Source organism: Petaurus breviceps, unplaced genomic scaffold (genome assembly GCF_028583685.1).
Source record: "Petaurus breviceps papuanus isolate PSGF00001 unplaced genomic scaffold, PetGlider_PUasm1.0 101, whole genome shotgun sequence".
Classification (NCBI taxonomy): domain Eukaryota; kingdom Metazoa; phylum Chordata; class Mammalia; order Diprotodontia; family Petauridae; genus Petaurus; species Petaurus breviceps.
The window spans coordinates 4,341,428-4,353,314 of NW_027185575.1; the positions used below are offsets into that span (position 1 = coordinate 4,341,428).

Genomic DNA, 11,887 nt, shown 5'->3' on the forward strand with positions numbered 1-11,887 from the left:
GTTCTTTGAACCTAATTGGAATACTGTGTCTGGTAAATTGATGTCAGTGTGACTGTCCCTTACTTTAAAAACTAAAGACTACTCCAAAGCACCCCATGGAGTTTATTTCTCATTATCTTATTACACATATGGTTACATCTTATTGGCACGCTTTCCCCCATTCTCTATGGGGCAACAATTGCCTGCCTTTTCAGTTGCCAAGGAGATTTACCCCCTTCGATTCTCTGAGGAATATGAAGTCACAACAGTCACTTCTCTGTGTCTAGAGTGAAACCAATCTTTGTCCATTATCAATAATGTTCATGGCTAAATATTTTGCTTTTATTTTAGCTGGTGTGCTTCCTTTCATTGATCCATTTTAAAAAACTGACCCTAAGTCTTGTTTTTGTTTTTTTTTCCTCCACAGTCTGTATGGGAGCTACTTGGATTTTGTAATATCCAAATTGCTACATTTATTTTTAAAAAAGAGAGAGATTGATAGAGAGAAAAAGAGAAAGAGAAATTGTTCTTTCCTGGAAAAGTTCATTGAATCAAATCTGATTTTTGTTTCCAGTTGTGAAAATCTTGCCAAACTTGGCAGATATCAGATAAACCTAACTTTGAATAACTCTTTTGGAATGGGAATTCCTATCTTGACTCTGACTCCTGGACTCCATCCCGCTGACTTCAGGTAGTTTTCTGGTCCTCAGCTGAAGATGTGGCTCTTCTCTTTTCCTGTTAATTTACTTGCTTCTGAGATGTCCTTGTGCCCCACTACCCCAAATTAAAGGCAGAAGGTGAGCAGAAAAACAAATATTCACCCATGTCCCGTTATACCTTTTCATGTAACCTTTCCATGTAGTTTGTCAATTCTTTACATTCTCCTAGATCCATATCTTGGCAAACCCATTTGATGTCATCCACACTGCTCATCAGGATGGAGTTAACCGTAGGGCATCCCTCATCTGAGGAAATGGTGGTGAAGGTGGTAAATTTCACCCTTTTTCGCTTAGAGGTAGGGGAAGCTGTGGGTTCACTTTTCTGGTCTTTCCCATCAGCAAATGGAGATTCTGAAGTCTTGAACACCTGACCATTAAGACTCTTTTGGGAGTTTGTGTTGAGGAGATACTTACTCTCCTCGAAATCTAGTCCCCGGTCAATAGCAGTGATCTGCTCTTCCTGTGGGGAGGGAAAATTCAGTTGATTATCCAAAAGTTCTGTCCGGTTACTTAACCCCACCCAATCGTGTGAATGACTCATGCCCTCTTGCTCCTCAAAAGGAACCTGCTTATGCCTGTATTTCAATGCAAAGGTCACGCAGTTAATTAAGAAGACCAAAATGGCAAGGCAGAAGACACCCAAGAGAGCATACATCCCAATCTCTAAGTCACTTAAGCCCCGGGGCGTCTGGACTAGGTCATTCTCCTCCATCTCTCCATTGTTCCTTGGGAGATCGACTTGAGCAGGAAAACTGGTGAAGTCCATGGGGATGGTTTGTAGGTGGCTATTATCATCTAAAAGATTTTCTTGTTTATTCTTCTTCCAGAAGACGGACCTGTCTGTTGTGGCTCCCCTGCCTTCCATGCGGTCCATTGAGAAATTGCTGAAAAACTGCCCATCTGGCCTCATTCTTTCTTGCCAGGTTGTTTTAGACCTCCTGTCACTGGCATGGGTTTCCAGGTGACCCCTTCCCCCATGTCTGCTGTCACTGGTGTTGGGGTTGGCATCATTCTGGCCAAACTTCACTTTGATATTTCCTGTGCCAACAGCCAGCACACTCTTCCTCTTGGACTTTTGGCATGATTCACTGATCGCCATTTCCACCTTCACAAGGGCACCCTGTCCTTCCTCCATTTCAGCAGTAATAACAGGCCATTTGAATGCAGGGTCTTGGTGAATAGAGACCACCTTCTCATCAAGAGATGTCACCATCAGAGAGAAGTCCTTTGCATCATAAATATCCAAGGGCATGACTGAACCATCACTGAACTGGATCCAGCAACTTATGGCAGCTTCCTGTTAAGAAAGCACACATACAAATCACAAATTAACAAAGCCAAAAAGTCTTACCGAGGCTTAAGCCTCAAGGGCCAAAACTAGGAGTAATCAGCAGAAGTTGGGGAGAGGCAATTTTAAATTTGATGCAGGTGAAATTTTCTAACAACTAGAGTGATCAAACTGTGGGTCTGGATGCCTATTACCTATCACTGGAGGTTTTCAAACTCTGGAGGACCACTCACCAAGGTTGCTATAGACAGAATACTAATCTACCCCAACCCATTCCACTTTGATGCATTCCAACTCAATTCAACCCAAGCCCTTCCAACCAAACCCGATCCAATCCAATCTGATCTAATTCAACAAACATTTATTCAGTGTTGATTATTATTATAAAGACACTTTGCTAAGCACTGAGGATTCAAAGAAAAAAAAGTCCTTTTCTTAAGGAATCTCTAGTCCATCGGCAAGGGGGAATATAATAAGTACACAAGTCAGTAAATATGAAGTATATACAAAATAACAGTAATTTAAAGGGTGAAATACTGTTAATAACCAAGGGGCTCTGGAAAGGCATCACATAAAGAGGTTTAGACGGGAGTGAGAAATTATAAGACGTAGAATCAAGGAGGGACTGGATTTCATTTCCAGAAAGGCAGGTGTGAATGTGTGGAGTGCAGGGGCAGAGGGGGAAATTGAACACAATCATGGAGGCAGAAGAGAGAATAGTATGTACGCACTGGAGTAGATGATCTCTGAAGTCTCTTCCAATGCTGAGACTGTATGACACCATGATTCTTTCTCTGTGACTGGCCCTCATGCCACAAGACCACAGAAATACAAAGGGTGAACTCTCATATTCAGTGGAAATAAAAGCCAAGACCTACCCTGGCTAAGAAAGAATATGAATTTCTATGAAGACATAAAACACACGGCCAGTTTTAAACACTTGGTAATAAGATTTGTTTTTCCTAGAGGTGTTAAGAGAAAGATGTGTCCCCTGGGCTCTATGGCTTCTACTTTTGCAGGATAATAAATCACATGTCAAAAGGCATTACTGGTTACTGGGGTTATTTACAAGTGCTATGTGTTTAAGTGAAAAGAAAAACCACAATATTTACTACATTATTTTATAAGCTGCTTTAATACAAAGGTTCCACTTATTACTCATAACAAACATCAGAGGACACAGTCTGAGAGACGATGCCCTCATGGTACCACATTTCCTGGCTTTATTAGGTCTTGACTGCTCTGTAGGTGAAGAAGTACATTCTGTACGAGTCCATGGTTTATGTGCTTTCTGTGGACGCTAACAATCAAACCAGCCTGACTCAGAGCTATCTTTTATCTCGTCTGCAGACTTGGCATCTTAGGGCCAATGACAGGCCAGAGAAGCGGGGCTATCTTCACTTGTTTCCCTGATCCCTTTTGGAATATTGGCCTTTTCAAGTTCCTTTGGTGAATCAGTCGCTTGCTCGGGCAGGCCTAGCCAGAACAGATAATAGTCTTCAATTTCCAGTGGTTCTATAGTTTTAACTAGGACACCCTTCTGTCTGAGATTGATGATATGCTCATCTTTGAATGTAATAATGGCTGGTATTTCTATAATGCTAGAGGACTTGCAAAGCATTACACGTTATCTACTTTGGTCCTTCCAACAATCCTGTAGGGTAGGTGCTACTGTCATTGCCATTTTATAGATGGAGAAAGTGAGCCTTGGTGAAGTTGGACATACAATTAATAGGCAGTTAAGTGGCATGGTGGATAGAGCCCTGGGCCTATCCCTAGAGTCAGGAAGACCTGAGTGCAAATCTGATGTCAGACATTTACTAGCTGTGTCACCCTGGGCAAGTTGCTAAACCCTGTTTGCCTCACTTTCCTTATCCGTAAAATGAACTGGAGAAGGAAATGGCGAACCACTCTAGTATCTCTGCCAAGAAAATCCCAAATGGGGTCATGAAGAGTTGAACACAATTGAAAAACAACTGAAGAACAACTACAATACAATTATCGGCCGTCTAGGGCAGGGGTGGGGAACCTTTGACCTCAAGGCCACATGTGGCTCCCTAGGTCCTCAAGTGCAGCCCTTTGATGGAATCCAGACTTCACAATTTGGCCTTGAGACCACATGTGGCTCTCTAGGTCCTCAAGTGTGACCCTTTGACTAAATCCAAACCCCACAAATGGCTCTGTGAAGTTTGGATTCCGTCAAAGGGCTGCATTTGAGGACACAGAGGGTGAGATGTAGCCTCAAGGCTGAAGGTTTCCCACCCCTGGATTCTAGGGAATCAAATCAACAAGCATTTGTTGAATGCCTGCTATGTGCCAGACACTAACCTAAGCACAAAGGATGCAAAGAAAGGTTAAAAAAAAAAACAGTCCGTGATCTCAAGGAACTCACAGTTTAATGGGGAGATAATATGCAAACAGCAGATATATACAGGATAAGTTAGAGCTAACCTCAGAGGGAAGGTGTAAGCATTAAGGGGCATTGGGAAAGGTTTCTATAGGAGATAGGGTTTAACTGGGATTCGAAGGACTTCAGGGAAGCCAAGAAGAGGAGAAGATTAGTTTTTTAACTTCTCTGGGCCTCAGTTTCCTCATCTGTAAAATAGGGGGGATTAGACTAGGTGAGTTCTGAGTTCTGTTCTAGATCTATACCTATGATCCTAAAATAAATAACTTAGTTCTTTCTATGTTGCTAAAGGGCTAAAAGTACCCTCAGTGCCCTCTGACATGGGTGTTCCCGCCGGGCAGAAGCCCTGTCACACCATCACAGTTAAGAGTTCTACAAGAAATCAGAGAAGTAATTCAAATGCATTTTTGATTCTTTGCAACTGAAATGTCAGAGCCAAGTTGCACGCTGGGCCTAAATGCCATCAGAACCAACTCTGGAAGAGATTTCAAGGTAGTACGTTTAGTTCTTTATGTCAGGAATGAATTAGTGTACTGGCCTGTTTTCCAGCCAAGGCACATCAATTTCTCAACTCTTCCCAGACAACACAAAGGGAACTGATCTTTATGACCTAGTAAACATAGCCTCACTTTCAATTTCTCACTTGAGATCTATAGCGTGGTTCTCTTGGAGGGACCATGGCTGGCCCTCAGCAAGAATTCTGATCAGTTATAGGGATCATTGACACTCAAGTGTTTTTTGGATGGCAGCCACTGCCTGAAAAGCCAATAAGTTTAACCAGAGCAAAGGAAGATTAGCAAACACCTGGTCTGGGAGCACCGAGGGGGCACAGCAAAATGGGAAGGCGGTTCATGTTATCCAGGTGCCAGCTTCCTACTACCCGGCACTCCTCCCTGAAGGAAGAGTAGCAGAAAGCTTAAACTGGCTACAGCCTAGGGGAAGACAGATGGGGTGTCTGGGGAGAACTGGCTGGCACTGTGAATCACAGGATCTTAAACAGGAAGGGTGAGCAGTCTATTCCATTCAACAATATTCAAGATGTCTTGGGTTCAAATCCTGCCTCTGATGCTTATGAACAGTGTGATCCTTGATCTATTAACCCCTCTCAGATTCCATTTCCTCATTTGTACAACAGGAATCGCAATATTTCCAGCCTCACAGAGTCCTACTGAGGCTCACATGAAATAATGTATGAAAAATGTTTTGCAAACCTTAGAGTATCCTGTACATGACAGCCAAGTGCTTATTATATGCAAGGTACTGGGTTAGAAACTTGGGTTACCAAAAACGACAACAAAAACAATGGAACAGACCCTCACCCTCAAGAAGCTTCCATTCCATAGAGGGAGTTTCGGGTGGGATTAGGTTAGATGAACATATGCAGAGTCATTCCAGGAGGAAAAGATCAATGACTGGGAGAATCAGGAAACATTTTGTGTAGGAGGCGAGATTTCATGGAGGAGACTCCTGAGATGACCGAAGGAAACTAAGCATTCTAAGAAGTGGAGGTGAAGAGGGAGTGTATTCCAAGTGATGGGGTCAACCCTTGTCTAGGCACCTCTGTGCAGGAGATGGTTTATCAAAGCGGGAGAAGAGCTCTGAGCAAGTCTGTCCAGAACAGAGTGTGCTAAGGGGAGTGAAGGGAAGTCTTATGAAAGGTTAGGCTAGAGCCAGATTGTAGAGCACTCTAAACGAGTTTATGCAAGGAGACTTTCTAGGATTACTCCCAATTTATTTATACACATATGGGCATGTATTATATATTACACTTATCACAATACGTATATGCAGATATGAATGTATATATACACACATGTATGTGTGACCATGGTGACCTGATATGTTACATGTTTTTAACACACACACATATACATATACAAGCACACACATACATATATACATCTCTATGTCTAACAATATCTTTCTTATTTCCACACACACATGCATATATAATTTCGCTGGTGCCAGCAAACTGGTTTATAATCATGAAATTTTCAATTTTCCAACCTCAGAAATTGGCAAATGGTACAAGTAAAGGCTTAATTTATGGCCTTGTTGATTGTCTAGATTTAAGAAAGTGCTCCTGCAATTTTAATTTAATATTTAAAGTGTCATGCACATTTTTCAGTTTCTTGTTAAACATCTATAAGCACACTCCTCTATGTGTGTATATATTTAGAAAAATATTTAATGCAAACATGTATATATTTACATAAAATGCAAATAATGCGTTTACATAAAATACGTACACATTTACATAAAATGTAAATATGTATGTATTCACATGAAATGTAAATAATATATTTACATGCGTCTCTGTGTGCATGCGTTTGTGTGTGTGCATATATGTACAAAGCTGTTTGCATGTGCTTCTCCCATTAGATCGCAAGCCCCTTGAGGGCAGTTCTGATACACAGTATTTAATAATGCTTGATGACTTGATATTCTGTCCTAGAGGCAATAAGGAGCTGCTGAAGAAAAACACATGGATGAATGAATGACTGAATAGAAAAGTATTTGTTATGTGTCGGGAACTCTGCTAAACACTGGCAGTCCTAAAGGGAGGAGGACAACCCTTGCCCTCAAGAAGCTTACGTTCTAATAGGAGAATATAAGGGAGCTTGAAAGGGTGGTGGTGCTGGTATGGTGCCATGGTTTGAAAATGATTGGGAACTAACCCAATGACCAGGTTTCCAGCAAAATGTTTTCAGTGGGGTAGTGACATGGTCAAATGGTCATTTGGCAGCTCCTTGGAGGACTGCCTGGAAAGGGAGACACTGGCCTATACTATGGGTCTTCCGCTCTCAGCAACAGGGTCCTGCATTCCCCTCTACAACCTTGCTGGCAGCCCTCTCTTGAACACCTGTCGTGCCCAGGGGGTGAGGAGGGTCTCATCAGACTGTATCTTGGAGCGGTTGCCCCGTAGAATGGCCGGGAGCCCTGGTACCTGTTTAGGAGTCTGTAGTAGCTCCTGAGCTATGGAGGTGGCAAAAATTGCTCTGTTGCTTCCTGGGCTGAGCTGCAAGGAGAGGGAGAGCCCAGTCACCAGCTGGACCCCAAGGTCAGTGATTGTCACCTTCTCGTCCAACACGGTCACTGTCTTCTCAGCCAGGATGGCATCGGACAGCGGGGACAGGATCTGAATAGGAGAATCAGCGTTAGAATAATTTTAAAAAATATTTATACCTCTCTGGAAAACAATCCCTGCAGAAGCAACACTTTCTGAGAAAAACAAAAAAGAGAAAACATGAACCAGAGTTAATGCCAATCAAACTTCCATTCAGTCTGGTATTATTAAAGGGAAACATCTTCATTCCTCACTAGGAGTAGAGCAGACAGGGGCATTGGGTTTCAGGAGACTGAGTTTCTGTACTGTCATTAATTAGCTCTGTAACTACAGGAAGGTCACTTCACCCCTCTAAGCCTCAGTTTCCTGATCTTCAAAATGGGGATAGAAATGCTTGCACTACCTATTTTCCAAGGAAGTTATGAGGGAAGTATTTAAGTCACAGGTTAGATCTGGAAGGAATATTAGAATTTTGTCACTTATTAATAATTATTGTTAATAATAGCTAAAATTCATAGATTTACACATATATTATATATCATATATTTAATATATATCATATATACATGTAGAGAGATGCAAAGCACTTATATAACAATAACTAGCATTTATATAGCTACATGTATTTTTATATATATTACATATATATTTTATGTATATGTATATACCATATATAGAGAGAATGAAAAACGCTTTACTTATTTAATAGCAATAATAATCGCTAACATTTATGAAGCACTTTAAGGTCTGCAAAACCCTGTCCATATATTATCTCATTTGATCTTCACAGCAATCCTGTGATGAAGGTGTTTTTATTATTCCTGTTTTACAGATGAGGAAACTGAGGCTACATAAAGGTAAATGATTTGTCCAGGGTCACACAGCTTGCACATCTGAGGCAGGATTTAAACGAAGGCCTTTCTGACTCTAGGGCCAGAGTTCTACTCAATGCACCATCTACCTGCTTACAGCTATTGTTTCATTTGATCTTCACTATGTGATCTTGGATAGGTCATTAAAATTTTCTGGACCTCAGTTTCTCATGTATAAAAAGGAGTTGGACTAGATGGCCCCTATGGCCCCTTCTAGTTTTTAATCTTTGGCCCTATGACCCTAAGTGCAGTGCCAGGACTTGAACTTGGATTTCTGACTCCAAGTCCAACCTTTTTCCTACTTCCCCATGATGAGAGCTGTTATTCATTATGTATTACTTTGAATACCAACTAGATATGCTCTATTTACATTTGGAAATATTATTCTTTGCTGGATTAAAACCCACCCTATGCCTTTAATGTGCCTATAATAATAAGACTGTAAATAATGAAATTTAATAATCAATATGAATCAAACACTAATTATTAATTAATGACCTATATAAATTAATAATATTTTGATTAATTGGTCATAGAATATCATGAACATATAATAGTTACATAGTGCTTTAAGGGCTGCAAAGAACTTTATATATCTCTCATTTGATCCTCATAACAGTCCTGGGAATTTGGTGACATTATTATCCTCATTTAATAAATGAGGAAACTGAGACTCAGAGTTGAAATGACTTGCCCAGGCTCACACCACAGCTAGTTAGTATCTGAGGCAAGATCTCAACTCAGATATTATTAACTCCAAGTCTAGCACTCTACTCATTGTACCATCTAGACATAACTTTCCTTTTCTTCCCCAATGCCAGTGGTGCTGTGTACCTTTTTTTTTTTGTACAATGTATAATTTTGGGTACAATTCGTACAATGAATTTTATATCTATCCCATTAGATCTTTAGCAAAGAATCTTGGACCATCTCCAGTCATCCTGATCGATAACTGGCCACTGGACCCAGATTGCCCTGGAGGAGGAAGTGAGGCTGGTGACCTTGCACAGCCCTCCCTCCTTCAAATCAAAATCAATTGCAAGTCACGTCATCATCTCCCTGATGTCATGGTCCTCTTCGGGAATGAGGGACAAACCACACAACAACTACAAGATAATGGGCCACATGCAACAGGTACTGGCATAAAGATTCCCTGGGTGGATGCTGTTTGGGAAAGACTGTTTTTTTCCCTTCTTCATAGCCTGAATAAGTAAATGGAATGGGCTTGTGGTTAAACAGTACTCTTTGGAGACTTACTTTTCTGAATTGAATGCATTATAATTGAAATGCTACTGAAGGCTTGACCTCATGGACATCTGCCTTTCTCTGAATTCCCCTTTCCTTGAACCAAGGAGATTTATGAGGACACATGCTGAATTTCACCTTGAGACCCCCAAATCCTTAAGCCTTGATATCCAAGTTGTATGGCTCCATCCAGCCACCCTAATCAATTCCCATGTCTGACTTTGACAGGGAGAGATGAGCTGTGTGTTCTAAGGTGATGGCAGATGAGAAAACTTGTGCCATGAGGGGACAAGGAAGCAATAAGGAAAAATAAACACTTGATGGCCCCAGGGACAGAAGACTAACAGTGCTCTTTAGCAGCAACCCAAGGATAGCTTTATTTTTTTAATGCGAGATTAGAGGGAACATTGTTCTAGCCTGGAAAAATTGGTACAGCATACAAATGGGACTCAGTATCCCTTGGTGGAAAAGTAGATATATTTAGGGATCTGAGAAAGCCTCTGAATACTCTACAAAAAGTGTCCCTAATTTCTGAAATTTTTATCACAAAAGATGGAAAGGGAGCATCTTTTAATATCAGTACTTTTCCAGTAAGGCTATGAGTCATGGAATGTCACTTAATCTGATGAATGAAAATCATGGGTCACACAAAGTAGTAGTGAATAGGGTGTAAACTATTACTAACAAAGAATTATGTCAGAGAAGATAATGGATCTAGAACTAGAAGGGAACTCAGAGGTCATCTAGTTGAAACTGATTTTACAGATAAGGAGACAGAGGCTCCTAGAATTTGTGAATTTCGTAAGTTCACACAGTTACTTAGTAGTAGGATCAGGATTTGAACCCATGTCCTGTGACTCCAAGTTCAGAACTCTTTCTACTACACTTACTGCCTCCAGATATGGAAAAGGAAGTGGAGGAGGTAGCCATGTAGCCAGAGTAAAGGATAACTGGTAGATATTTCTGCATACTTCTCTGGTATCTAGAAATTCTGAAGTGATCTTGTGGAAGCTCCCCAGGGAGTTCATTGGACACCCTTGGGTAGAGAAATGAGGGGAAAACACGGGCAGGAATTATAAAGGATGAGAGAACATGGATCTGTCCCACTGGAAGAAGTGCTTATATCAATGAGATAAATTCATGCAAGTAATATAGATATGTTTTATTATCAGAAATGAGATCATCTTGGTAGTTGGAAGATATAATTGAGATGGGAATTAAAATTCAGAACAGTAACATAAAAAAACAGTGACATTCAATTTTGGGTTTCACATTTTAAGAAAGATGTTCATTAAGCTTGAGATTGTTAAGATGGGAATGGACAGGAAAGTTGAAAGTGTTGAGTTCATACCATATGAGGACTGGTTAAGGAAAAGGGAATGTCTAGCCTAGAAGAACTAATGGGAAACATGCAGAAGATGAATAAGTAATAAAGATCAGATGCAATGGGTAGGAATTTTCAAGAGTCAAAGTTAGGCTCCCTTTAAGGGACAACTTCCTTATAAATTAGATCTGTCCCAAAGCTGTTGTCTCGGGAGATGAATTTTGGAAGTCTTTAAGACAAGACTGAATGGACACCTGTTAAGAAGAGGGTGTTATGGTTTTGATTACAGTTTGGATTAGATAGAGGATAATGTTCTTTCCTAAGGTGATGCTCCATGATTCTGTGAAATATTGTGATTGTAAAATACACAGGCATGAGAGTTACTGGTTGGTTGTCACAGCCCTCTTCCCTTACTGGGGATTTCCTAAAATCTCAGGTATGTAGTTATGTGCTGTTTTCCTGATAGAATATAATCTCATTGAAGGTAGCAGCCATTTTGTTTTTTTCTGCTTTTTTCATATTTAGTGAAAGTGCCTGATACATAGTGGGTCACATTAATTCTTGCTGATTGTCAAATCGATTGATCTCACCCAGTTATGAGTTATTTAAGACGTCTTCCCACTCAAGCAGCAAACACTGAAACTTCAAACAGCCTGAAGAGCTTTTAGAAATGGATAATCTTCCTGTACCTTCTCACAACTTGCCTACTTGTCACTAATCATCATCATCATGATTATCATCATCATCATCATCATCGTCTTCATCGGAATTTTTATATTAGATGTATAATTTCATTGGTACAAGGAACCACCAGTGAGGAAACTCCCTTTGCTAATGTAGATCAGCACCTTCTCTGTGACTTATAGTAAGAAAATTGCCTAGAGCACAGAGATGTTAAAAGACTTGATCAGGGTCACCCAGATAATACACATCAAAGTTAAAACTTGAACTCAGTTCTCCCTGGCTTCCAGACCATCTCTCTCTCT

At 40.6% G+C, this 11,887-nt stretch overlaps 1 protein-coding gene across 1 annotated transcript in view; it reads right to left on the bottom strand.

The window, feature by feature from the left end:
• Window positions 1-82: 82 nt before the first annotated feature.
• The window catches only part of LOC138158147 (transmembrane protein 132D-like), a 983,977-nt gene continuing 972,172 nt past the window's right edge, over window positions 83-11,887 (bottom strand). The window contains exons 8-9 of the mRNA XM_069084195.1: window positions 7,341-7,532; window positions 83-1,995 (exon numbers count right to left, since the gene is read on the bottom strand). Coding sequence (XP_068940296.1) covers window positions 811-1,995; window positions 7,341-7,532 — 1,377 coding nt within the window. The 3' untranslated portion in view covers window positions 83-810. The remainder of the gene's footprint in view (window positions 1,996-7,340; window positions 7,533-11,887) is intronic.